The sequence below is a fragment of the Rhinoraja longicauda genome, chromosome 30 (assembly GCF_053455715.1).
Source record: "Rhinoraja longicauda isolate Sanriku21f chromosome 30, sRhiLon1.1, whole genome shotgun sequence".
Classification (NCBI taxonomy): Eukaryota; Metazoa; Chordata; class Chondrichthyes; order Rajiformes; family Arhynchobatidae; genus Rhinoraja; species Rhinoraja longicauda.
The window spans coordinates 27883417-27908351 of record NC_135982.1 but is presented as its reverse complement, the minus strand read 5'-3'; the positions used below and the strand labels follow the sequence as shown (position 1 = coordinate 27908351).

General features: G+C 49.7%; 1 protein-coding gene across 1 annotated transcript in view; it reads left to right on the top strand.

Annotated features, from left to right (window-relative positions):
• The window catches only part of fhad1 (forkhead-associated (FHA) phosphopeptide binding domain 1), an 86413-nt gene that overhangs the window by 46559 nt on the left and 14919 nt on the right, over window positions 1-24935 (top strand). Inside the window, exons 23-26 of the mRNA XM_078425151.1 lie at window positions 702-861; window positions 1894-2020; window positions 19626-19770; window positions 21458-21594. Coding sequence (XP_078281277.1) covers window positions 702-861; window positions 1894-2020; window positions 19626-19770; window positions 21458-21594 — 569 coding nt within the window. The remainder of the gene's footprint in view (window positions 1-701; window positions 862-1893; window positions 2021-19625; window positions 19771-21457; window positions 21595-24935) is intronic.

Genomic DNA, 24935 nt, shown 5'->3' with positions numbered 1-24935 from the left:
ACGTGGGGTGCGGGGCGGTGACGTCACCTTGTCCCGTATTTGGGAGTGAGGAAGTTGGCAACCCTACCTGCCCTGCTGAGTTACTCCAGGTGTCTAATACTCCCTTTGCCCACTTTCCTCCAGCTACTGACACTTAACGGCTAATATCCAGAATTTTCCATCTGTTTCTGGACTTGTGCTATTAAATACTGTAATCCAAACTTCGCTTTGACGATAAATAAAGGTGTTTACAAAGGGCTTAAACCCTTGATTAACAGATTCCACCTGTTCCTCATCTTTGCTGGAGTTTCCACTGATGATAAGTGTCCCACTCTATCTCCACATCTTTGTTTAAACACACCTTCGACAAGCGACGTGATTTATGTTTTCAGGAGGTGCAGAGCAAAAACCAGAGGTGTACATTACTGCTGGGGCACAAATCAACCTGACCATGAAGTCTGAGTCTCTCTAAACATAGACTGCAGACAGAAAGACACCTGTAATGTTTCACAGAAACCACAGGAATGCAGGACTTTGTACGTGCATGAGTTTGAAGAATCGGTCTGGAGAAGGGTCTTGACCCGAAACGTCACCCATTCCTTCTCCCCAGAGATGCTGCCCGTCCCGCTGAGTTACTCCGGCACTTTGTGTGTATCTTCAGTTTAAACCAGCATCTGCAGTTCCTTCCTACACTATTCGTTGCCTGCTTTTGCTTTACACAGGGGAGCTGAGCGAGAAACAAAAAGTGGAACTGGAGCAGAGCCACGAGCTGGCTCGGAGCCAGGCGCGGGAGGTGAACACTCTGCGGCTACAGCTGGCCAAGATGTCCCAGCTCGTAGACAAGAAGAACGAAGAGTTACAAAGCAGGAACGCTGAGCTCAGGTAGGCGACCGAAGTAGGGTCTCGTCCGTCTCGTCCCGAAACCTCACCCATTCCTTCTCGCCAGAGGTGCTGCCTGTCCCGCTGAGTTACGCCAGCATTTTGTGTCTATCTTCTGCGACTTTACACTTTAGAGATACAGCGAGCAAACAGGCCCTTCGGCCCACCGAGTCCGTGCCGACCAGCGATCACCCCTTACACTAGCACTATCCAACACACACTAGGGACAATTTACAATTTTACCGAAGCCAATTAAGCTACGAACCTGTACATCTTTGGAGTGTGGGTGGAAACCAGAGCACCTGGAGAAAACCCACGCGGTCGCAGAGAGAAAGTACAATCTCCTTCTAAACCTTTCCTATCCATGTACGTGTCCAAATGTCTTTTGAATTCTTAAAGCTATGGAGAGAAACTGAATAGGTTGATATTAGACTTTAGAGATACAACGAGGAAACAGGCCCTTCGGCCCACCGGGTCCGCGCCGACCAGCGATCCCCGCACACTAACACTATCCTACACACACTGGGGACAATTTTACATTTATACCGAGCCAATTAACCTACAAACCTGCACGTCTTTGGAGTGTGGGAGGAAACTAAAGATCTGGGAGAAAACCCACGCAGGTCACGGGGAGAAAGTACAAACTCCGTTTGCAGCGCCCGTAGTCGGGATGGAACCCGGGTCTCCGGCGCTGTGAGGCAGCAACTCTACCGCTGAGCCACCGCGCCATGCAGCCACTGTTTAGGTTAGTTTATTGTATCCACAGTATTATTAGTTTACTGCGAGAAGATTTTGTGAGAAGTCCCGGTTGCGAGAGGGGTCGAGTGTTTACCCTGACCGCGAGGGCCCGTTGCCATGGCGGCGTTGGGGGCCAAGCGTGGCCATTGGTGTCGCCCTCCGCCGCTCCACGTCCCTGCGGGCCGCGTCCGGTCCGCGCGCCCGGCCTCTCCCTGCGGCGCCCGGCCCCACGTCGGTGATTAGTTCCCTGGCCCTGGTTCCGTTTTCTTTACGTCTGAACTTTGCAATCTTACGTAGAGTGTGCAAGGAGAAGCTGGAACAGCAGAAGGTGGCGAAGAAGGAGAAGGACCAGCAGTGCAAGAAGCTGCAGCAGGAGCTGAGTGAACGAGACAGTCCGCCACACCAGGAACCAGTGCACACTCAGGTACTGTACCGGTGGGATCAGCCACACCAGGGACCAGTGCACACTCAGGTACCGGTGGGATCAGCCACACCAGGGCCTCATGCACACTCAGGTACCGGTGGGATCAGCCACACCAGGGACTCATGCACACTCAGGTACCGGTGGGATCAGCCACACCAGGGACTCATGCACACTCAGGTACCGGTGGGATCAGCCACACCAGGGACTCATGCACACTCAGGTACCGGTGGGATCAGCCACACCAGGGACTCGTGCACACTCAGGTACCGGTGGGGTCACCACACCAGGGCCTCATGCACACTCAGGTACCGGTGGGATCAGCCACACCAGGGCCTCATGCACACTCAGGTACCGGTGGGATCACCATAAACCAGCTGACTCACCTTTCATCTTCTCTGAAGGTATTTATTCACAAAATGCTGGAGTAACACAGCAGGTCAGGCAGCATCTCGGGAGAGAAGGAATGGGTAACGTCACCCATTCCTTCTCTCCTGAGATGCTGCCTGACCCGCTGAGTTACGCCAGCATTTTGTGAATAAATACTTTCGATTTGTACCAGCATCTGCAGTTATTTTCTTCTTTCATCTTCTCTGTGTCGTTTCATACCATACATAACCAGCGGGGCTGGGTGTGGATTATTGAACAAACACATTGCGCAGGTGGACACACAGAGTGCTGGAGTAACTCAGCGGGTCAGGCAGCATCTCGGGAGAGAAGGAATGGGTGACGTTTCGGGCCGAGACCCTTCTTCAGACTTTTTTCCCTGCACATTGTGCAGGTGGACTGCTCCTGACCCACCTGGAATGAGGAGAGACTTCTTTAGATTTTTAAAAGATTTTTTTTTAGATTTAGAGATACTGCGCGGAATCAGGCCCTTCGGCCCACCAGGTCCGCGCTGCCCAGCGATCACCGCACATTAACACTATCCTACACACACTAGGGACAATTTTTTTAAACATTTGCCCAGCCACTTAACCTACATACCTGCACGTCTTTCGAGTGTGGGAGGAAACCGAAGATCTCGGAGAAAACCCACGCAGGTCACGGGGAGAACGTACAAACGGCGCCCTTAGTCAGGATCGAACCTGAGTCTCCGGCGCTGCATTCGCTGTAAGGCAGCAACTCTACCGCTGCGCCACCGTGCCTTTAGTCAAGAGGGTGGTGAATCTGTGGAATTCTTTGCCACAGAAGGCTGTGGAGGCCAAGTCAGTGGATATTTTAAAGGCAGAAATGGATAGATTCTTGATTAGTATGGGTGTCTAGGGTAATGGGGAGAAGGCAGGAGAATGGGGTTAGGAGGGAGAGATAGATCAGCCATGATTGAATGGCGGAGTGGACTTGATGGGCCAAATGGCCTAATTTTACTCCTATCCCTTATGACCTTATTTTCCTTTCTTGTAGACGCTGGGACAGGAGCACATAATTTAGGCTGCCGGTTCATTATGATTCAGAGTCGGTGCCATCCTAGTCCCTAGTGTGTGTGTAGGATGGTGTTAAAGTAATGGGGGTCGCTGGTCAGCGCGGACTCGGTGGGCCGAGTTTCCTCACAGTATCTTTAAACTAAAACATAACGTCTAATCCACAGTGAGCATGGTCTAATCACGGCTGCCCGACGTTTTCTCTAAACCTTTCTCAAACAAACTTAGAATTTGGAAGCAAGCCATTGGGGGAAAGTATTTTTCTCCTGTACATTGGCCAAAGACTTTGCACAATACCTAGGCAGTCTTCCATTCTAAGACTGTACATTGTGTTATTTACTTATATCAAGCCAGATCAGCCATCTGTCTGAATAAAAATTGACATTCTAACCAACTTAATTGAATTGTTAGCAATTAAATTTGGTGGTGAGTTACTTTAGTCTACAGAACCTCATTATGTGATGTGTCTGTACGTTTGGTGGCACCAGAGAGGAAAGCTGATTTATTGTCCGCTCTGTGTAGGAAGGAACTGCAGATGCTGGTTTAAACCAAAGATAGGCACAAAATGCTGGAGTAACTCATCGGGACAGGCAGCATCTCTGGAGAGAAGGAATGGGTGACGTTTCGGGTCCAGTCTGAAGAAGGGTCTCAACCCGAAATGTCGCCTATTCCTTTTCTCTAGAGATGCTGCCTGTCCCGCTGAGTTACTCCATCTCTGAGTGTCTATCTTCTTATGGACGAACATTACAGTCACACGCAGGACTGGAACTTAGGCTGGAACACTCAGTGAATAATATTCCCTCTCAAGATCACTGCAAACGTTCCATCAGATGTTGTTCCCCAAAGTGCAACATGACAGTGCCTTCAAAATCTCTACTTCCCTTCTACTTCATGGTCGGCACGGTGGCGCAGCGGTAGAGTTGCTGCCTGGTTCGATCCTGACTACGGGCGCTGTCTGTACGGAGTTTGTACGTTCTCCCCGTGACCACGTAGGTTTCCTCCGGGTGCTTTCGGTTTCCTCCCACACTCCAAGGACGTTCAGCTTTGTAGGTTAATTGGCAAAAATTGTAAATTGTCCTCACTGTCTAGGATAGTGCTAGTGTACGGGGATTGCTGGTCGGCGTGGACTCGGTGGGCCGAAGGGCCTGTATCTCTAAACTAAAACGAAATACTGCTCCAGTGATCTTTGTAGTCAGTGTTAGCACTTCTTCTGTTATGGTGGTAAAACTACTGTGAAATGCAGATCATCACCGGGCAGCACGGTGGCGCAGCGGTAGAGTTGCTGCCTTACAGCAAATGCAGCGCCGGAGACCCGGGTTCCATCCCGACTAAGGGCGCTGTCTGTACGGAGTTTGTACGTTCTCCCCGTGACCTGCGTGGGTTTTCTCCGAGATCTTCGGTTTCCTCCCACACTCCAAAGACGTGCAGGTTTGTAGGTTAATTGGCTCGGTAAATGGAAAAATTGTCCCTAGTATGTGTAGGATAGTGTTAGTGTGCGGGGATCGCTGGTCGGCGCGGACCCGGTGGGCCGAAAGGGCCTGTTTCCACGCTGTATCTCTAAACTAAACAGAAGTAAGGTAATCGAGCTTCCACAGTTCAGTGTTCGAAGTCCCCTCCAGAGTTCATGCCTCTCTTATAAAACAACTCATAAAATAATTATGGAATAAGGGAACAGCTCATGTGAAAGGCAATGTTAAATTTGCATGACTTAACGCAGCGGCTTTATGACAGAGTAATTTTGAAATGGCCTTTGTACGACTAGTCTCTCACTTGCCAGCTTGACACCGCTTGTGTTAATGAGCTGGTAGCGTTTACAACGAGAGGAAATATGATCCATAAATGTAATACTTTCACACTGGATGACACATTACTGGGCCATCTAAGTGCCGGGTCCACTGGTGTGTAGGTGTCATTTGAATTGAATAAGTTTATTGGCCAAGTATGTGCACAGACAAGGAATGTGCCTTGGTGCTCCGCTCACAAGTAACAACACGAACATAGACAATAGGTGCAGGAGGAGGCCATTCGGCCCTTCGAGCCAGCACCACCATTCAATGTGATCATGGCTGATCATTCTCAATCAGTACCCCGTTCCTACCTTCTCCCCGTACCCCCTGACTCCGCTATCCTTGAGAGCTCCATCTTGAGTGCATCCAGAGAATTGGTCTCCACTGCCTTCTGAGGCAGGGAATTCCACAGATTCACAACTCTCTGACTGAAAAAGTTTTTCCTCATCTCAGTTCTAAATGGCCTACAGTAAATGGCATGCAGTAAACAATTAAGAATAAAGCATAAAACATTAAAACATTGAGAATACAACATTACGGTTTAAACAAGTGAGTGAAATAAACCAGAGCATAAAGAGACGGCAGACTTTTGGTTATTGAGTAGAGCTACTTCTTTCAGGAAAAACATTTTCAGTCAGAGAGTTGTGAATCTGTGGAATTCTCTGCCTCAGAAGGCAGTGGAGGCCAATTCTCTGAATGCATTCAAGAGAGAGCTGGATAGAGCTCTTAAGGATAGCGGAGTCAGGGGGTATGGGGAGAAGGCAGGAATGGGGTACTGATTGAGAATGATCAGCCATGATCACATTGAATGGCGGTGCTGGCTCGAAGGGCCGAATGGCCTCCTCCTGCACCTATTGTCTATTGTCTATTGTCTACTACTCGCGGAATAAACGCTGTTCTTGTGCCTGGCTGTGGCAGCTTTGACAGTCCATTTTTACTGGGTGCAGCTTTAGCCCGAACGTGAAGCTCATGGTAGAGCAGATATATTTTGTGAACAAAAAGAGCTGTTTGTGTGAGTTTTCTGCCCTCCTTAATAATTGGTTGCAGTTGTGCCCAAGCCAGCTACTAATTCACACACGAGCTGCTGCTGAATCTACTGTAGACATTGGGCGGATTAATGTTTCAAGTCCCCACGTAGATGAATCTTCTGCTTAAATATTCAGCTTATGAAACTTTCATGACTGCTCAGAGCGCTGCCCTGAGCAAAACTGAGGCGTGGAGAGGTGCGGGGAACGTGAATACATCTGCAGGCTCGGGGCAGCTGGCAACAAGCCCCCACTGTATTCAGTGGCCATAGTCTAGGAAGGGGCAAAGCCCTTGGAGCTCTTCACAAATTGTTATATGTTTAATGCAGAGATAGTTAGATTCTTGATTAGTGTCAGAGGTTGTGGGGAAAAGGCAGGAGAATGGGGTTAGGAGGGAGAGATAGAAACATAGAAACATAGAAAATAGGTGCAGCAGGAGGCCATTTGGCCCTTCGAGCCAGCACTGCCATTCATTGTGATCATGGCTGATCATCCACAATCAGTAACCCGTGCCTGCCTTCTCCCCATATCCCTTGATTCCGCTAGCCCCGAGAGCTTCATCTAACAGATAGATCAGCCACGATTGAGTGGCGGAGTAGACTTGATGGGCCAAATGGCCTAATTCTACTCCTATGACCTTATGATCTTATGATCATCCAGGAGATTGGATGGAACGAGCTGCCGGAGGAGGTAGTTGAGGCAGGGACTCGGTGGGCCGAAGGGCCTGATTCCAGGGCTTTATCTCTCAACTAAACTAAAGGAACCTGAGGGGAACCTTTCTTACACAAAGGGTGGTGGGTGTATGGAACGAGCTGCCAGAGGAGGTAGTTGAGGCTGGGACCATCCCAACGTTTGTGAAACAGTTAGACAGGTACATGGATAGTATGGTACTTTATTTGTCCACATGTACCGAGGTACAGTGAAATTCATTTTTGTATACAGTTCAGTACAAGTATCACTATACATAAATAGATAGATAGATAGATAGATAGATAGATAGATAGATAGATAGATAGATAGATAGATAGATAGATAGATAGATAGATAGATAGATAGATAGATAGATAGATAGATAGATAGATAGATAGATAGATAGATAGATAGATAGATAGATAGATAGATAGATAGATAGATAAGTAAATAGATAAATAAATAAATAAATAAATCACCGGAACAAACGAACAAACAAACACAGACTTGTCCCCTGGGCAGAGGATTCTAAACTAGTTTTAGTTCATGTAATCATAAATTGCCTTGTATCATGACAATCATGTATTAATCTTTATCTTTAATCTTTAATACATACCTTTATCTTTAATACATAATCATACGTTGTCTTTCCGCTGACTGGTTAGCGCGCAACAAAAGCTTTTCCCTGTACCTCGGTACACGTGACAATAAACTGAACTGATCTAGCTTAGTTTAGTTTAGAGATACAGTGTGGAAACAGGCCCTTCAGCACATCAAGTCTGCGATGACCAGCGATCCCCGTACACTAGCACTATCCTACACACGAGGGACAATTTACAATTTTTCTTTAATGAAGCCAATTAACCTACAAACCTGCACGTCTTTGGAGTGTGGGAGGGGACCGGAGCACCCGGAGAAAACCCACGCAGTCACAAGGAGAACGTACAAACTCCGTACAGACAGCACCCGTAGTCAGGATCAAACTCGGGTCTCTGGTGCTGTGAGGCAGCAACTCTACCGCTGAGCCACCGTGCCACCAGCATGGTAACAGGCCCTTCCACACACTGAGACCACGCCGACCAGCGATCAGCCCTTCACATTAATTCTGTTCTCCCACTTCCTCATCCACTCCCTCCACACTGCGGGCAATTTTACAAAAGACAAATAGCCTACAAACCCGCATATTTTGGGATGTGGGAGGAAACCCAGGGCACCCGGAGGAAACCCACATGGTCACGGGGAGAACGTGCAAACTCCGCACGGACAGCACACGAGGTTAAGATTGAACAAGGGTCTCTGATGCTGTGAGGCAGCGGCTCTACCCGCTGCGCCATTGTGTAACATTGGAATTCTGTGGAACAGCATGTGTGTGTGTGTGTGGGCGTGTGGGCGTGTGTGTGTGTGTGTGTGTGTGTGTGTGTGTGTGGGCGTGTATGTGTGAGCGTGCAGCGTAGGTTTACTAGGTTAATTCCCGGAATGGCGGGACTGTCGTATGTTGAAAGACTGGAGCGACTAGGCTTGTATACACTGGAATTTAGAAGGATGAGAGGGGATCTTATCGAAACGTATAAGATTATTAAGGGGTTGGACACGTTAGAGGCAGGAAACATGTTCCCAATGTTGGGGGAGTCCAGAACCAGGGGCCACAGTTTAAGAATAAGGGGTTGGCCATTTAGAACTGAGATGAGGAAAAACTTTATCAGTCAGAGAGTTGTGAATCTGTGGAATTCTCTGCCTCAGAAGGCAGTGGAGGCCAATTCTCTGAATGCATTCAAGAGAGAGCTGGATAGAGCTCTTAAGGATAGCGGAGTCAGGGGGTATGGGGAGAAGGCAGGAACGGGGTACTGATTGAGAATGATCAGCCATGATCACATTGAATGGTGGTGCTGGCTCGAAGGGCCGAATGGCCTACCCCTGCACCTATTGTCTATTGGCTATTGTGTGCGTGCGTACCTGCCTCAACTGCCTCCTGTCTAAATGTTTCTAAAACGTTGTGATAATCCATGGGTTAACTACCTCCTCCGGCAGCTCGTTCAATACACCCACCACCCTCTGTGCGATAATGTTACCCCTCAGATTCCTGTTAAACCTTTCCCCCCCTCACATTAAACCTATGTCTTCTGGACCTCGATTCCCCTACTCTGGGTAAGGGACTCTGTGCGTCCACCCGATCTACTCCTCTCATCTCTTTTTACACCTCTATAACATCACCCCTCATCCTCCTGCGATCCAGCTGGTTATCAGAGGAAGGTGATCTTGTTCCATCGACCGCTAGTGTCCTGTTTAAACTGGTTAGAGCCTGCATCCAATCATCATTTTTACACTGGATGTGTGAAGAAGACAACGAACCAACACTTCGGTTCGGTTCCAGGACTGGATAATAACCCGATCGTGGTGATTGCAGAAACTAATGGCAGCATATTTTTTCCTTCAGGCAGATCTTAATGGGCAAGTCAATTTCTACAAAGATATAATAAAGCCCTCAGCACGAACAGGCATGGTTTGGTTGGGTGATTTCCTTCTGTGGCAGTAATAATAATGTCTGGACTGCTGATCCAGGAGCGTAAGCCTGCATATTAACAGCTTCCGAATCAGGAACTGTGTCAGAAGGCAGAAGGTTCTGCTTGCAGTGACGGACACATCCACTTATAGTTTAGTTTAGTTTAGAGATACAGCACGGAAATAGGCCTTTCGGCCCACCGAGTCCGCGCCGACCAGCGATCCCCGCACACAAAGTCATAAGGAATATGAGTAGAATTAGGCCATTCGGCCCATCAAGTCTACTCCGCCATTCAATCATGCCTGACCTATCTCTCCCTCCTAACCCCATTCTCCTGCCTTCTCCCCATAACCTCTGACACCTGCACTAGGGACAATTTACAATAGACAATAGGTGCAGGAGGAGGCCCTTCGAGCCAGCACCGCCATTCAATGTGATCATGGCTGATCATTCTCTACAATTTTACCAAAGCCAATTAACCTACAAATCTGCACGACTTTCGAGTGTGGGAGGAAAGCAAAGTTCTCAGAGGGAGAACGTACAAACTCCGTACAGACAGCACCCGTAGTCAGGATGGAACCCGGGACTCTGGCGCTGTGAGGCAGCAAATCTACCGCCACAACCCTGATCACTTTAAGCTCCGAATTACGAGAAAGCCCATTCTAAACACAACGGGAAGAAATGAGACTGGAAAACACAACACATTGACAGCAGGATTGCAATTTTATTGGGAGCATTTAGCAGATTATGCAGCAGCTGGGGAAAGAGAAACAAAATTAATCTTTCTGGTCAAAGACTCCTCATGTTTGCACAGTTACTACCTGACTTGCTCATTGTTTTCAGAAATGCTTATTTTTATTTCAGATTTCCAGAATCTAAAGTTCCTGGATTTTCATTTCACTTTTCCTGACCATTCACATTTTTATTCATTTAACTTTTGAGGGTAATTTGTGACTATTAAGCTGCAGCAAGTAAAAGTTTAATTGTTCCAATCCTGGTGCATGCATGAATTAAGATAAGTAAGACAGCAACTCTACCATCGAGCCACCGAGCTACCCTGCTCACTGGCATGCTTCTGAGCAATGACAATAGACAATAGGAGCAGGAAGAGGCCATTCGGCCCTTTGAGCCAGCACCGCCATTCACTGTGATCATGGCTGATCATCCACAATCAGTAACCCGTGCCTGCCTTCTCCCCATATCCCTTGACTCCACTATCTTTAAGAGCTCTATCTAACTCACTCTTGAAAGCATCCAGAGAATCGGCCTCCACTGCCTTCTGAGGCAGAGAATTCCACAGATTCACAACTCTCTGGGTGAAAAAGTTTTTCCTCATCTCCGTTCTAAATGGCCTGCTTATTCTTAACCTGTGGCCCCTGGTTCTGGACTCCCGCAACATCGGGAACATGTTTCCTGCCTCTAGCGTGTCCAACCCCTTAATAATCTTATATGTTTCAATGATGGACTCTAACCCACAAGCTGTAATCTCTAAACTGGGCTCTTGTACTTTAAGGCTGCACTTCACATTATCACTCATCTGACCAGCCCTGCATCAGTTAACCTATCTAATTATACAGGAGAGAACTGCAGATGCTGATTTAAACCAAAGACAGACACAAAATGCTGGAGTAACTCAGCGGGACAGACAGCATCTCTGGAGAGAAGGAAATGGGTGATGTTTCGGGGCCATTCGTCACCCGTTCCTTCTCTCCAGAGATGCTGCCTGTCCTGCTGAGTTACTCCAGCATTTTGTGAAACCTACCTCATTAGTTCTCGCTGACAGAATCAGATCTGAGCAAATTGAAAAATCGTTTTGAGACATGAACAGGTGGCCATTTTGTAAGGTTGCTCTGACCCGATTGACGTGAGTTAATTGACACAGTATTTCTGCAGCTCAACGCTGTGAACATTGCCCTCTGCATTTCTCCTTCCTCATACCATTCTGTGGAAACTCCCCAGCACTTTAACTGTTCAATTAGGTTAGTTTTTAGTTTAGTTTAGAGATGGGTGCGGCACGGTGGCGCTGGCGGTAGAGTTGTTGCCTCACAGCGCCAGAGACCCAGGTTGCATCGCGACTACGGGCGCCGTCTGTACGGAGTTTGTACGTTCTCCCCATGACCGCGTGGGTTTTCTCCGGGTGCTCCGGTTTCCTCCCACACTCCAGGTCTGTAGGTTAATTGGCTTCTGTAAACTGTCCCTCGTGTGTGTAGGATGGAACTAACGTACAGCTGATCGTTGTTCGGCTAGCGCGGACTCGGTGGGCTAAAGGGCCTGTTTCTACGCTGTATCTCTACAACTAAAACTTAATACAGAGGCGAAACTGGCCCGACAGCCCAGCGACCAGCGATCAGCCGTACGTACGCTTGTTCTATCCTGCACACGACGGACAATTCACAAACACAAACACAAACCCACCTACATCTTTGGGATGTGGGAGGAAACTGGAGCACCCGGAGAAAACCCACGCGGTCACGGGAACAAACCCCGTACAGACGGCACCCGAGGTCAGCTCGGACCCCACACTTCACTCCAACACTTTGCATCTTTTCTTTTTGTAAACCAGCGGCTGCAGTTCCTTCGGTCTCTATAAATGCAGATTGTGCTGAGGCTTGGGTTATGGAAAGTTCATCTGGGGGAAGGGGAGAAAATTGGGTAAGATTAGAGAAGGGCGATCACAGATGCAGGCCGTCTGATCCACCGAGCAGCAGGAGGTGATTCATTCATTCCTTTGCCTGTGACAGGTATTCCATCAGGGGCATGAATGTGCCACCTCACGATACATGACGCTGCAGCACGAGGATAACATCGTCAGGGCCGAGCAAATCAATAACCAGGGGCAGGCGGGGAGAAGCGGCTTCAGGCAGGATGGGTTTAGGCAGCCTTGTGGGAACAGTGTAGGAAGCAACTGCAGATGCTGGGTTAAACCGAAGATAGACACTAACAGCTGGAGTAACTCGGCCCCAAATCCCCACCCCAACCCCACCCCACCCCCACAAACACCCCCACCCCAACCCCCCACCCCAACCCCCCACCCCAACCCCCAACCCCGCACCCCAACCCCAAACGCCACCCCCGCCCCCACCCCCACCCCGCATCCCAACCCCAAACCCCACCCCAACCCCCCACCCCCACTCCAATTCCCCGCACCCCAACCCACACCCACCCCGCACCCCGCACCCTCCACCCCAATCCCCACCACCACCCCAATCCCCACCACCACCCCAACCCCAATCCCCACCCCCAAACCCTCACCCGCACCTCAACCCCGCACCCCAACCCCCACTCCAGCCCCACCCCAACCCCACCCCATCCCCACCCCGCACCCCAACCCCCCACCCCCAACCCCATCCCCGCCTCCACCCCCATCCCCACCCCCATCCACCCTCACCTCAACCCCCACCCCAACCCCGCACCCCCACCTCCAGGTTCGATCCTGACTAGGGGTGCTTGTCTGCAGGGAGGTTGTACGTTCTACCCGTGACCTGTGTGGGTTTTCTCCGGGTGCTCCGGTTTCCTCCCACACTCCAAAGACGTGCGGGTTTGTAGGTTAATTGGCTTGTGTGGGTGTGTGTGTGTGTGGGTGTGTGGGTGTGGGTGTGTGTCGGGGAACACACAACTGCCCGCACTCTGAATGGAGACACAGAGACCCATCTGTCAGTTCCCTGGGCCCTGTGTCTGTCCTCACAGACACAGTGGGCCAATCCTCTCGCTCCAGAGCTGGGTGGAATCTTTAACTGTACAGAAAAGGACATTTCCTTCCGCGGACCTGATATTATCAGACAGGAAAAAGGGGCACTTTTCCTTCTGCGATATGTTGGTTTAAGCTTTATTACAGATTTATCAGCCTGAGTTTTATCATATCATATCATCATATCATATATATACAGCCGGGTACAGGCCTTTTCGGCCCTCCAAGTCCGTGCCGCCCAGCGATCCCCGTACATTAACACTATCCTACACCCACTAGGGACAATTTTTTACATTTACCCAGCCAATTAACCTACATACCTGTACGTCTTTGGAGTGTGGGAGGAAACCGAAGATCTCGGAGTAAACCCACGCAGGTCACGGGGAGAACGTACAAACTCCTTACAGTGCAGCACCCGTAGTCAGGATCGAACCTGAGTCTCCGGCGCTGCATTCGCTGTAAAGCAGCAACTCTACCGCTGCGCTACCGTGCCTCTGATAAATTTCATCTCGTCATAAAATGCTTGCAGACCGAGCCATTGAAGACAGTGTTAATATTTACAGTTTAATGTTAGGGCAGTTTAATTGTGGCCTGGTGGTTGGTCAGTTGGTTTAAGATTCATGCTGATAGATTTATCATCCCCCTTGGTTTTAGTATCATTCCTCCCTCCTCGGTTTCATCTTTGGTAAACCGTTTTGTGATCTCTCTCTCTCTCTCTCTCTCTTTCTCTTTCTCTCTCCCTCTCTTCTTCTCTCCCTCCCTCCCTCTTTTCCTCCCTCTCCCTCTCCCTCTCCCTCTCCCAGTCCCTCTCCCTCCCCCTCTCCCTCCCCCTCTCTCTCTCCCTCTCCCTCTCCCAGTCCCTCACCCTCTCCCAGTCCCTCTCCCTCCCCCTCTCCCTCCCCCTCTCCCTCTCTCTCTCCCTCTCCCTCTCCCAGTCCCTCACCCTCTCCCTCTCTCTTCTCCCCCCCTTTCAATTCATAATCCATTGTGTGAAGGATTCAGCAAATTCAACTTGCAAAGGGCATTCGAGCTGCAGATTGGGCAGATAATGGTCCCTGGTGCGTGCATGTGTGTCTGTTGTGCGGAGAATGTATTATTAGCCAGGGCACTGCAGCAAGCCCTGTGTAAGAGCATTAGCTGGAGCGTTGAGGGAAAGCGTACATTCCATTAACCCTGCAGTGAAATTATTAGGCTCCGATCGTCAGAAATCACTGCGCCAGTCAGATGATCTCGCAGCAGTTTCGTTTCGTTTAGTTTAGAGATACAGCACAGAATCAGGCCCTTCGGCCCACCGAGTCCGCACTGTCCAGCGATCCCCGCACACTAACACTATCCTACACACACCAGGGACAATTTACATTTACACCGAGCCAATTAACCTACAAACCTGCACGTCTTTGGAGTGTGGGAGGAAATCGGAGATCTCGGAGAAAACCCACGCAGGTCACGGGGCGAACGTACAAACTCCGTACAGACGGCGCCCGTAGTCGGGATGGAACCCGGGTCTCTGGCGCTGTGAGGCAGCAGCTCTACCCGCTGCGCCACCGTGCTGTCTACATTTGCAAATTATATTATGAAGCTTTTTTCTTTCAATCCACTTTCCCTCTTCCATTGGCAGAAGCAAAGAACTGCGGATGCTGGTTTATAGCAAAGATGGGCACAAAGTGCTGGAGTAACTCAACAGGTCAGGCAGTGTCAGTTCACCCTTAACTAACCCGTCCAAGTCATAGAGTGATGCAGTCCCCCCCGTCCCCCCCTCCCCTGACAGCAGTCTGAAAAAGGGTCTCGACCCGAAACGTCACCCATTCCTTTTCTCCAGAGATGCTGCCTGACCGGCTGAGTTACTCCAGCACTTTGTGTCTACCTATGATCTATCCATCGATGGACACAGAATGCTGGAGTAACTCAGCGGGTCAGGCAGCATCTGTGGAGAACATGGATAGGTGACGTTTCACAGAGTGCTGGAGTAACTCAGCGGGTCAGGCAGCATCTGTGGAGAACATGGATAGGTGACGTTTCACAGAGTGCTGGAGTAACTCAGTGGGTCAGGCAGCATCTGCAGAAACGGAATAGGTGTTATTTCTGAAGAAGGGTTCCGACCTAAAACGTCAGCTAGTCCTTCTCTCCAGAGATGCTGCCTGACCCGCTGAAGCACACCAGCACTTTGTGTCCTTTTGCGTTTCTTAACTCAGTGGGTCAGGCAGCATCTCTGGAGAAGTTGCATGGGTGATGTTTCAGGTCGAGATCTTTCTTCGGACTGGAGAAATGTCCCGAGGCGAAATGTCATCCATCCATGTCGAGTTACTCCAGTACTTTGTGTCTTTTTTCTCCTCTACATCACACATGGTCAGGTACTGAGATGAAATGACAATAGACGACAGGTGCAGGAGGAGGCCATTCGGCCCTTCGAGCCAGCACCGCCATTCAATGTGATCATGGCTGATCATTCTCAATCAGTACCCCGTTCCTGCCTTCTCCCCATACCCCCTGACTCCGCTATCCTTAAGAGCTCTATCTAGATCTCTCTTGAATGCGTTCAGAGAATTGGCCTCCACTGCCTTCTGAGGCAGAGAATTCCACAGAAATGTTACATCTCCTGAGATGCTGCCAGAGCAGTCGAGGGATTTTACTTCCTTTTGTTTCATTACAGATTTATGAGACTGAGGTTTATGTCGTCTCTGAATGATTTCATCTTGTAGTAAAATGCTTGCACGCCGAGCCATTGCAGGCAATGCTGATATTTACAGTTTAATGCTAAGGCATTCTTCTGGTTAATAATTCTATTATTTAATCTATTTTCACAAATCTTACACCAAACTCAGTGGCCTTCCATTTTGTCTGGAGAAGGCCCAGGCCTGAAACATTGTCTATCCATCCCCCTCCACAGTTGTGTTCAGGGCGGCACGGTGGCGCAGCGGGTAGAGCTGCTGCCTCACAGCGCCAGAGACCCGGGTTCCACCCTGACTAAGGGTGCTGTCTGTATGGAGTTTGTACGTTTCCCCCGTGACCTGCGTGGGTTTTCTCCGGGATCTCCGGTTTCCTCCCACACTCCAAAGTCGCACAGATTTGTAGGTTAATTGGCTTGGTGTATGTGTAAATTGTCCCTAGTGTATGTAGGATAGTGTTAGTGTGCGGGGATCGCTGGTCGGAACGGACCCGTTGGGCCGAAGGGCCTGGTTCCGCTCTGCATCTCTAAACTAAACTAAACTAAAGCAGGTAGTCACCTTGGTCGGCACGGGCCAGTTGGGCCGAGAGGGCATATACCCTTGCTGTATACTGCAGGAAAGTTCCAGAAGGATATGGGCCAAACGCAGGTAGGTGGGACTAGTGTAGATGGGTTGGCATGGGCAAGTTGGGCCAAAGGGCCTTTTTTCGTCTGACACTAGGACAATTTCTTCATACGATCCAACACGACAGAACTTCATTCGTCCCAGGAGGGAAATTGGGCTGCCGACAGTCATAAACACAACAAGGTACATGAAACACAAAATTAAAGTGTTGAGTGGATTGGGGATGTGCTAAGATTGGCAAAGTGGGGGGGGGGGGGGGGGAGAGAGGGAGGGGGGGGGGAGAGAGGGAGGGGGGGGAAGTCAGTCTCAGTCTATCCCATGACAGAAAAAATTGTTAGAGGCAGGAAACGTTAGAGGCAGGAAACATGTTCCCAATGTTGGGGGAGTCTAGAACCAGGGGCCACAGTTTAAGAATAAGAGGTCGGCCATTTAGAACTGAGATGAGGAAAAACTTTTTCAGTCAGAGAGTTATGAATCTATGGAATTCTCTGCCTCAGGAGGCAGTGGAGGCCAATTCTCTGAATGCATTCAAGAGAGAGCTGGATAGAGCTCTTAAGGACAGCGGAGTCAGGGGGTATGGGGAGAAGGCAGGAATGGGGTACTGATTGAGAATGATCAGCCATGATCACATTGAATGGTGGTGCTGGCTCGAAGGGCCGAATGGCCTCCTCCTGCATCTATTGTCTATTGTCTATAGAAGGGGGAGGAGTTGTACAGTTTAACAGCCACAGGGAAGAAGGATCTCCTGTGGCGTTCGTTCTGGGCTGTATCTCGGTGGAACCAGTCTGTTGCTGAAGGCGCTCCTCAGGTTGACTGGTGTGTCATGGGCCACGGGACACTATTGTCTATTGTCACAAGTTCACTACGCTTGATCTCAGCCAAAAGGCCGAGAAGTAATGTCATGCTTTGTGCAGACATCATAAACCTATCAGTACAACAGCAGGAGAGCATGGTCCTTGTTTGACTTCCACCTCATCAGCTGTCGATGGCACCAGAGCTTTGTGTGGGTGGAGTGGTGAACGGTGTAATTAATCTCCTCTCCTCTCGGTGACTCTGTCTTCGTGATCTTCCCGAAACTAGTTTGTGGAGGTGAGTCACGGTAGATCTAATGTCACAACTGGAGATAAGAAGGTTTTATATTGTCATTGCTGAGTCACTGTTTGCCAGCACGATGCAGCCAAGTGCATCAGCATCAAGGGACTGCAGATGCTGGTTTATACCAAAGATAGACACAAAGCGTCAGAGCCTCAGAATTAAAGGGCGTTCCTTTAGGAAGGAGATGAGGTGGAATCTCCTTAGTCAGCGGGTGGGATTTGCCACGTGAACTCATTGGAGGCCAAGTCAATGGATATTTTTAAGGCAGAGATAGACAAATTCTTGATTAGTACGGGTGTCAGGGATTATGAGGAGAAGGCAGGAGAATGGGGTTAGGAGGAAGAGATAGATCAGCCATGATTGAATGGCAGAGTAGACTTGATGGGCCGAATGGCGGCACGGTGGCGCAGCGGTAGAGTTGCTGCCTTACAGCGAATGCAGCGCCGGAGACTCAGGTTCGATCCTGACTACGGGCGCCGTCTGTACGGAGTTTGTACGTTCTCCCCGTGACCTGCGTGGGTTTTCTCCGAGATCTTCGGTTTCCTCCCACACCCCAAAGACGTATAGTTATGTAGGTTAATTGACTGGGTAATATGTAAAAATTGTCCCTAGTGTGTGTAGGATAGTGTTAGTGTGTGCGGGGATCGCTGGGCTTCGCGGACTCGGTGGGCCGAAGGGCCTGTTTCCGCGCTGTATCTCTAAAAAAATTTTTTAAATCTAAATCTAAATTCTGGTCGTATCACTTATGAACTTATGAAAGTGCTGGAGTAACTCAGCAGGTCAGGCAGCATCTCTGGAGAAAGTTTGCTATTGCTATTCAGTAGAGCATTTTAGCTCAGAAGTTAAAACTTTTAATGCACTATTTTGTAACTACAGCGAGTCATAGAGTGTGGAAACAGGCCCTTCAGCCCAACTTGCCCATGCTGTCCAACATGCCCCATCTACACTAGTCCCACTTGCCAGCGTTTGCCCCATATCTCTCTAAACCTGTCCTATCCATGTACCTGTCTAAATGCTTCTTAAACGTTGTGATAGTCCCTGCCTCAACTTCCTCCTCCGGCAGCTCGTTCCATATACCCACCACCCTTTGTGTGAAAAAGTTACCCCTCAGGTTCTTGTTAAATCTTTCCCCCCCTCACCTTAAACCTATGTGCTCTGCTGCTCGATTCCCCTACTCTGGGCAAGGGGTTGTGCGTGTACCCGATCTATTCCTCTCTTGATTTTGTACATCTGAAATAAAAATAAGCATTTCTGGAAACAATTAGCAAGTCAGGTAGTAACTGTGCAAACATTTAGTTAGTTTAGTTTAGTGATACAGCGCGGGGACAGGCCCTTCGGCCCCCCGACTCCACACCGCCCAGTGATCCCCACACACTAACAATATCCTACACACACTAGGGACAGTTTACAATTTATACCAAAGCCAATTAACCTACAAACCCGCACGTCTTTGGAGTGTGGGAGGAAACCGTAGCACCTGGAGAAAACCCACGCAGGTCACGGGGAGAACGTACAAACTCCGTACAGACGGCGCCCGTAGTCGGGAACGAACCCGGGTCTCTGGCGCTGTGAGGCAGCAGCTCTACCCGCTGCGCCACCGCGTCGGACAACATGAAGAGTCTTTGACCAGCGAGGTTAATTTTGTTTCTCTTTCTCCAGCTGCTGCCAAATCTGCTAAATGTTCCCAATAAAGTTGTAATCCTGCTGTCAACGTGTTGTGTTTTCAAGTCTCATGCCTCCCCTTTGTGGTTTAAGTGGGATTTCTCACAATTTGGAATCTAAAATGCTCTGGGCAGCACAGCTGTGCAGCAGGTACAGCCGCCGCCTCACAGCGCCAGAGGCCCGGGTTCGATCCTGACTACGGGCGCTGTCTGTACGGAGTTTGTACGTTCTCCCCGTGACCTGCGTGGGTTTTCCCCGGGTGCTCTGGTTTCCTCCCACACTCCAAAGACGTGCAGGTTTGTAGGTTAATTGGCTTCGGTAAAATTATAAATTGGCCCCAGTGTGTGTGGGATAGTGTTAGTGTGCGGGGATCGCTGGTCGGCGCGGATTCGGTGTCTCTGAAGTCTAAAGTCTAAACTAAATTGTCGCTCTCTCTATTGAAATGTTTAGGTGCAGGAGACGGTGAACTCTGACCTTGCCCTGGTGGCAGCAGAGTGCAAAGGTCACCGACACGAGGAGGTCATTCGGCGCCAGCGTGAAGCGTTGTCCGAGTTACGATCCAGGATAAAGTCTCTGGAACAAGCTCACCCTCCCAGTAAGCACACGACAGCGTCCACTCCCTTCACACAACAGACACGGGCAGCTCCTGGTGGTGCAGCGGGTAGAAACATAGACATAGAAACATAGAAAATAGGTGCAGGAGGAGGCCATTCGGCCCTTCGAGCCTGCACCGCCATTCAATATGATCATGGCTGATCATCCAGCTCAGTAACCCGTACCTGCCTTCTCTCCATACCCCCTGATCCCTTTAGCCACAAGGGCAATATCTAACTCCCTCTTAAATATAGCCAATGAACTGGCCTCAACTACCTTCTGTGGCAGAGAGTTCCACAGATTCACCACTCTCTGTGTGAAAAAAAACTTTCTCATCTCAGTCCTAAAAGACTTCCCCCTTATCCTTAAACTGTGACCCCTTGTTCTGGACTTCCCCAACATCGGGAACAATCTTGCTGCATCTAGCCTGTCCAACCCCTTAAGAATTTTGTAAGTTTCTATAAGATCCCCCCTCAATCTTCTAAATTCCAGCGAGTACAAGCCGAGTCTATCCAGTCTTTCTTCATATGTAAGTCCTGCCATCCCAGGAATCAATCTGGTGAACCTTCTCTGTACTCTCTCTATGGCAAGAATGTCTTTCCTCAGATTAGGAGACCAAAACTGTACGCAATACTCCAGGTGTGGTCTCACCAATGCCCTGTACAACTGCAGCAGAACCTCCCTGCTCCTATATTCAAATCCCCTCGCTATGAATGCCAACATACCGGGTAGAGCTGCTGCCTCACAGCGTCAGAGACCCGGGTTCAATCCTGACCACGGGTGCTGTCTGAACGGAGTTTGTATCTTCTCCCCGTGACCAAGTGGGTTTTCTCCCACACTCGAAAGACGTGCAGGTTTGTGAGCTTGGGACCGCTGGTCGACACGGATATTGTGGGCCATAGAACCTGTTTCCGTGCTGTACCTCTAACTAAATTTGGGCCTTCCGGATGATAATTTGGTAAAACCTCCAAGGACTTTTCTCTTTCCCAGCCCAAGGTCACTGAGTATAGTTGGGGATTTGATTGAAGCTCGGCGTGGACTCGATGGGCCGAAGGGCTTGTTGCCACGCTGAAGATAGACACAAAAAGCTGCAGTAACTCAACGGCTCAGGCAGCATCTCTGGAGAAAAGGAATGGGTGACGTTTTGGCTCGAGACTCTTCATCAGACTGAAGGTCTCATCTGGGTCTGAAGGAGGGTCTCGACCCGAAACGTCACCCATTCCTTCTCTCCAGAGATGCTGCCTGGCGCGCTGAGTTACTCCAGCACTTTGTGTCTACCTTCGGTGTAAACCGGCATCTGCAGTTCCCTCCTGCAGGCTTGTTTTTTTGGTTTTTTTTAGAGATACAGCGCGGAAACAGGCCCTTCGGCCCACCGAGTCCACGCCTCCCAGCGATCCCTGCACACTAACACTACCCTACACACACTAGGGACAATTTTTACATTTACCCAGTCAATACCTGCACGTCTTTGGAGTGTGGGAGGAAACCAAAGATCTCGGAGAAAACCCACTCAGGTCACGGGGAGAACGTACAAACTCCGTACAGACGGCGCCCGTAGTCAGGATCGAACCTGTGTCTCCGGCGCTGCATTCGCTGTAAGGCAGCAACTCTACCGCCGCGCCACCGTGCCGGCCTATTCTGCATCTCTAAACCAAACTCTAAATGTAATTTGGCTGATTTCTTGGCAGGAACCAGCCAGGAAGAGGCTTTGCAGCAGTTGATGAGACTGAAGGAGGAGCTGTCAGACTTGCCGCCGGTCCATCGGATGCTGAACGACAGCGGGTCTCCCAGCAGCTCCTTGCAGAGTAACGCTGAATCCCACACGGTAATGCTTGCAAACGCTTGCAGCTCGCTGCCTTGATTAATCACTGCTGAGTTCTCTGCGCCTTCCTTCAAAGATCCCATTAGCTTCACATCACCGGCACAGTCATTTACTGAAGTCAAGAGATTTTTCTTGCAGGCATGCTAAATTACACCAGAGTTGCAAAAGGGAATTTATACCAAAATCATTGGGTTTAAATGAATTCCAGCAGCGTAATAACAAAATCAGACTCTGCCTCACATGGTATTTCAACCAAATCATGTTCTATTTCAGAAATAATATCTGTCGTTCTCTTTTATACCTGTTACTCCATCCTTTTAGATTTCTCTTCATCACTAATAATTCAAGCGAAGCATGAAATGACAACAGTATTGATTTTCTGATCCTGGTTGTTGGTCTTGTATCTTCCCCCGCTGTCTGTTTATAATGAGTCCCCGGTCACTCCCTCTTCTCCCCTCTCCCATGGTGCAAGAGGTACAGAAGTGTGAAAACGCACACCTCCAGATTCAGGGACAGTTTCTTCCCGGCCGGTCCAGGGGGAGAACCTGCAAACTCCACACAGACAGAACAGGACCCGAGATCAGGAGCGAACACAGGTCTCTGGCGCTGTGAGGCAGCGGCCCCAACGCACTGCGCCACTGAGCCACTTCTGTGTGTGGCTGATTTCCTAATCCTTCCACAGGTTAGACTGACCTAAATAAGGGCGGCACGGTGGCGCAGTGGTAGAGTTGCCGCCTTACAGCGAATGCAGCGCCAAAGTCTCAGGTTCGATCCCGACTACGGGCGCCGTCTGTACGGAGTTTGTACGTTCTCCCCGTGACCTGCATGGGTTTTCTCAGAGATCTTCGGTTTCCTCCCACACTCCAAAGACGTACAGGTTTGTAGGTTAATTGGCTGGGCAAATGTAAAAATTGTCCCTAGTGTGTGTAGGATAGTGTTAATGTGCGGGGATCGCTGGGCGGCGTGGACCCGGTGGGCCGAAGGGCCTGTTTCCGCGCTGTATCTCTAAATCTTAATCTAAAAAAAAATCTAAATACTATGGCAGCACAGTGACACAGTTGGCATAGCTGCTGCCTCACAGCGCCAGAGACCCGGGTTCGATCCTGACTACGGGTGCTGTCTGTACGGAGTTTGCACGTTCTCCCACACTCCAAAGACGTACAGATTTGTAGATTGATTGTCCTCTGTAAATTGCCCCCTGGTGTGCAAGGAGTGGACGAGAAAGTGGGATAACACAGAACTAGTGTGAAAGGGTGATCGATTGTTGGCGTGGCCTCGTTCTCGTTGTCTGTAACATATTTTCACCTACCCCAAAGCTAACAATGTCCTGTTTCCTTTATCATCGTTACTTTTTTTGCATATATTTCATTCATTTGTTCGATATCTATACGTCAACGTCTATATCTCTCGTTTCCCTCTCACCTGACACTCAACCTGAAGAAGGGTCTCGACCCGAAACGTCGCCCATTCCTTCTCTCCGGAGATGCTGCCTGACCCGCCCTCAGTTACTCCAGCTCTTTTGTGCCTACCTTCGGAGTGCCGAAGGGCCTGTTTCCACGCTGAATCTCTAAAAAGGCAGAGCTTGTTGCAATTACTGTACCCCAGCCACCTGCATCTCTTCACAACTGGCAACTTCCCCATTTTATATTTCTTCCAGCAGCGTTAAATGTTGAGGATGTTGGATCTGTGGGATTCTCTGCCTCACAAGGCAGTGGAGGCCAATTCTCTGAATGCATTCAAGAGAGAGCTGGATAGAGCTCTTAAGTATAGCGGAGTCAGAGGGGAAGGGGAGAAGGCAGGAACGGGGTACTGATTGAGAATGATCAGCCATGATCACATTGAATGGCGGTGCTGGCTCGAAGGGCCGAATGGCCTCCTCCTGCACCTATTGTCTATTGTCTATTGTTTGCTGTCTCTCCCCCACCTTGGCGGCTGCTTGTGTGATCCCCACTTGCCCAGCAGGGGGCATGATGTGCAAGACTACGCCAAAACAAACTAATGGGGAGTTAAGACTTGGGCATTGTTAAACATTCCGATTAATAATACAATTTAAAGTGGTGCATGTTACCCTGGGTACATGTAATAAATCACAGGCTAATAAAAGCACATGAAATGTATAAAGTTTTGTTTCGTTTAGTTTAGTTTAGAGATACAGCGCAGAAACAGGCCCTTCGGCCCACCGGGTCCGCGCCGACCAGCGATCCCCGCACACTAATACTATCCTACACACACTGTGGACAATTTAACATTTAACAAGCCTATTAACCTGCAAACCTGCACGTCTTTGGAGTGTGGGTGGAAACCAGAGCACCCGGAGAAAACCCACGCGGGTCACGGGGAGAACGTACAAACTCCGTACAGACAGCACCCGTGGTCAGGATCGAACCCGGGTCTCCGGCGCTGTGAGGCAGCAACTCTACCGCTGTACCACCGTGCCGCCTGTTGCTGTGTATACAGTTGTCTTTACATTATAGGGGATTAAAAGTAAAGGGAGAATAAGAAAGCCTATGGGTGGCGCAGCAGGTAGAGTTTCTGCCTCACAGCGCCAGAGACCCGGGTTCGATCCTGACTACGGGCGCCGTCTGTACGGAGTTTGTACGTTCTCCCCGTGACCTGCGTGGGTTTTCTCCGCGAGTCTTCGGTTGCCTCCCACGCTCCAAAGACGTGCAGGTTAATTGGCTCCAGTAAAATTGTGAATTGTCCCCAAGTGTTTGTAGGATTGTGCCAGACAAAATGTGGCAGCAATAGTGATCTCCACAGGCAAGAATGACTGGTTAATCTGCCTTTCAGCTGAGACTGGAAAGTTGGCTGGGACACCCAGGTAACTTTGAATACCACTGTGAATGAAATCATCCTTTGGTTAACGCCTGATGTTATTGCCTCCGGCAGCACAAGGTTGGTACGGCGGTGCAGCGGTAGAGTTGCTGCCTCACAGCGCCAGAGACCCGGGTTTGATCCTGACCATGGGTGCTGTCTATACGGAGTTTGCACGTTCTCCCCGTGACCAGCGTGGGTTTCTCCGGCCCTGTAAGGCTGCAACTCTACCGCTGCGCCACAGTGCTCCTCCTAGTGGGTGCTGATCCTCCAATTTGTACATGGCCTCACGTTGCCAATGGTGGAAGCCAAGGACAGAAAGGTCGGTGTGGGAATGGGAAGGGGAGTCAAAATGGCTCAGACCAGGAGATCCGGCAGGCCTTGGCGGACCGAGCGTAAGTGTTCAGTCAAGCGGTCACCGAGTCTACGCTTGGTCTTGCCGATGTAGAGGAGGCCACATCAGGAGCAGCAGATGCAATGAACAAGATTGGAAGAGATGCACGTACACATTCTGCCTCACCTGGTGGCCC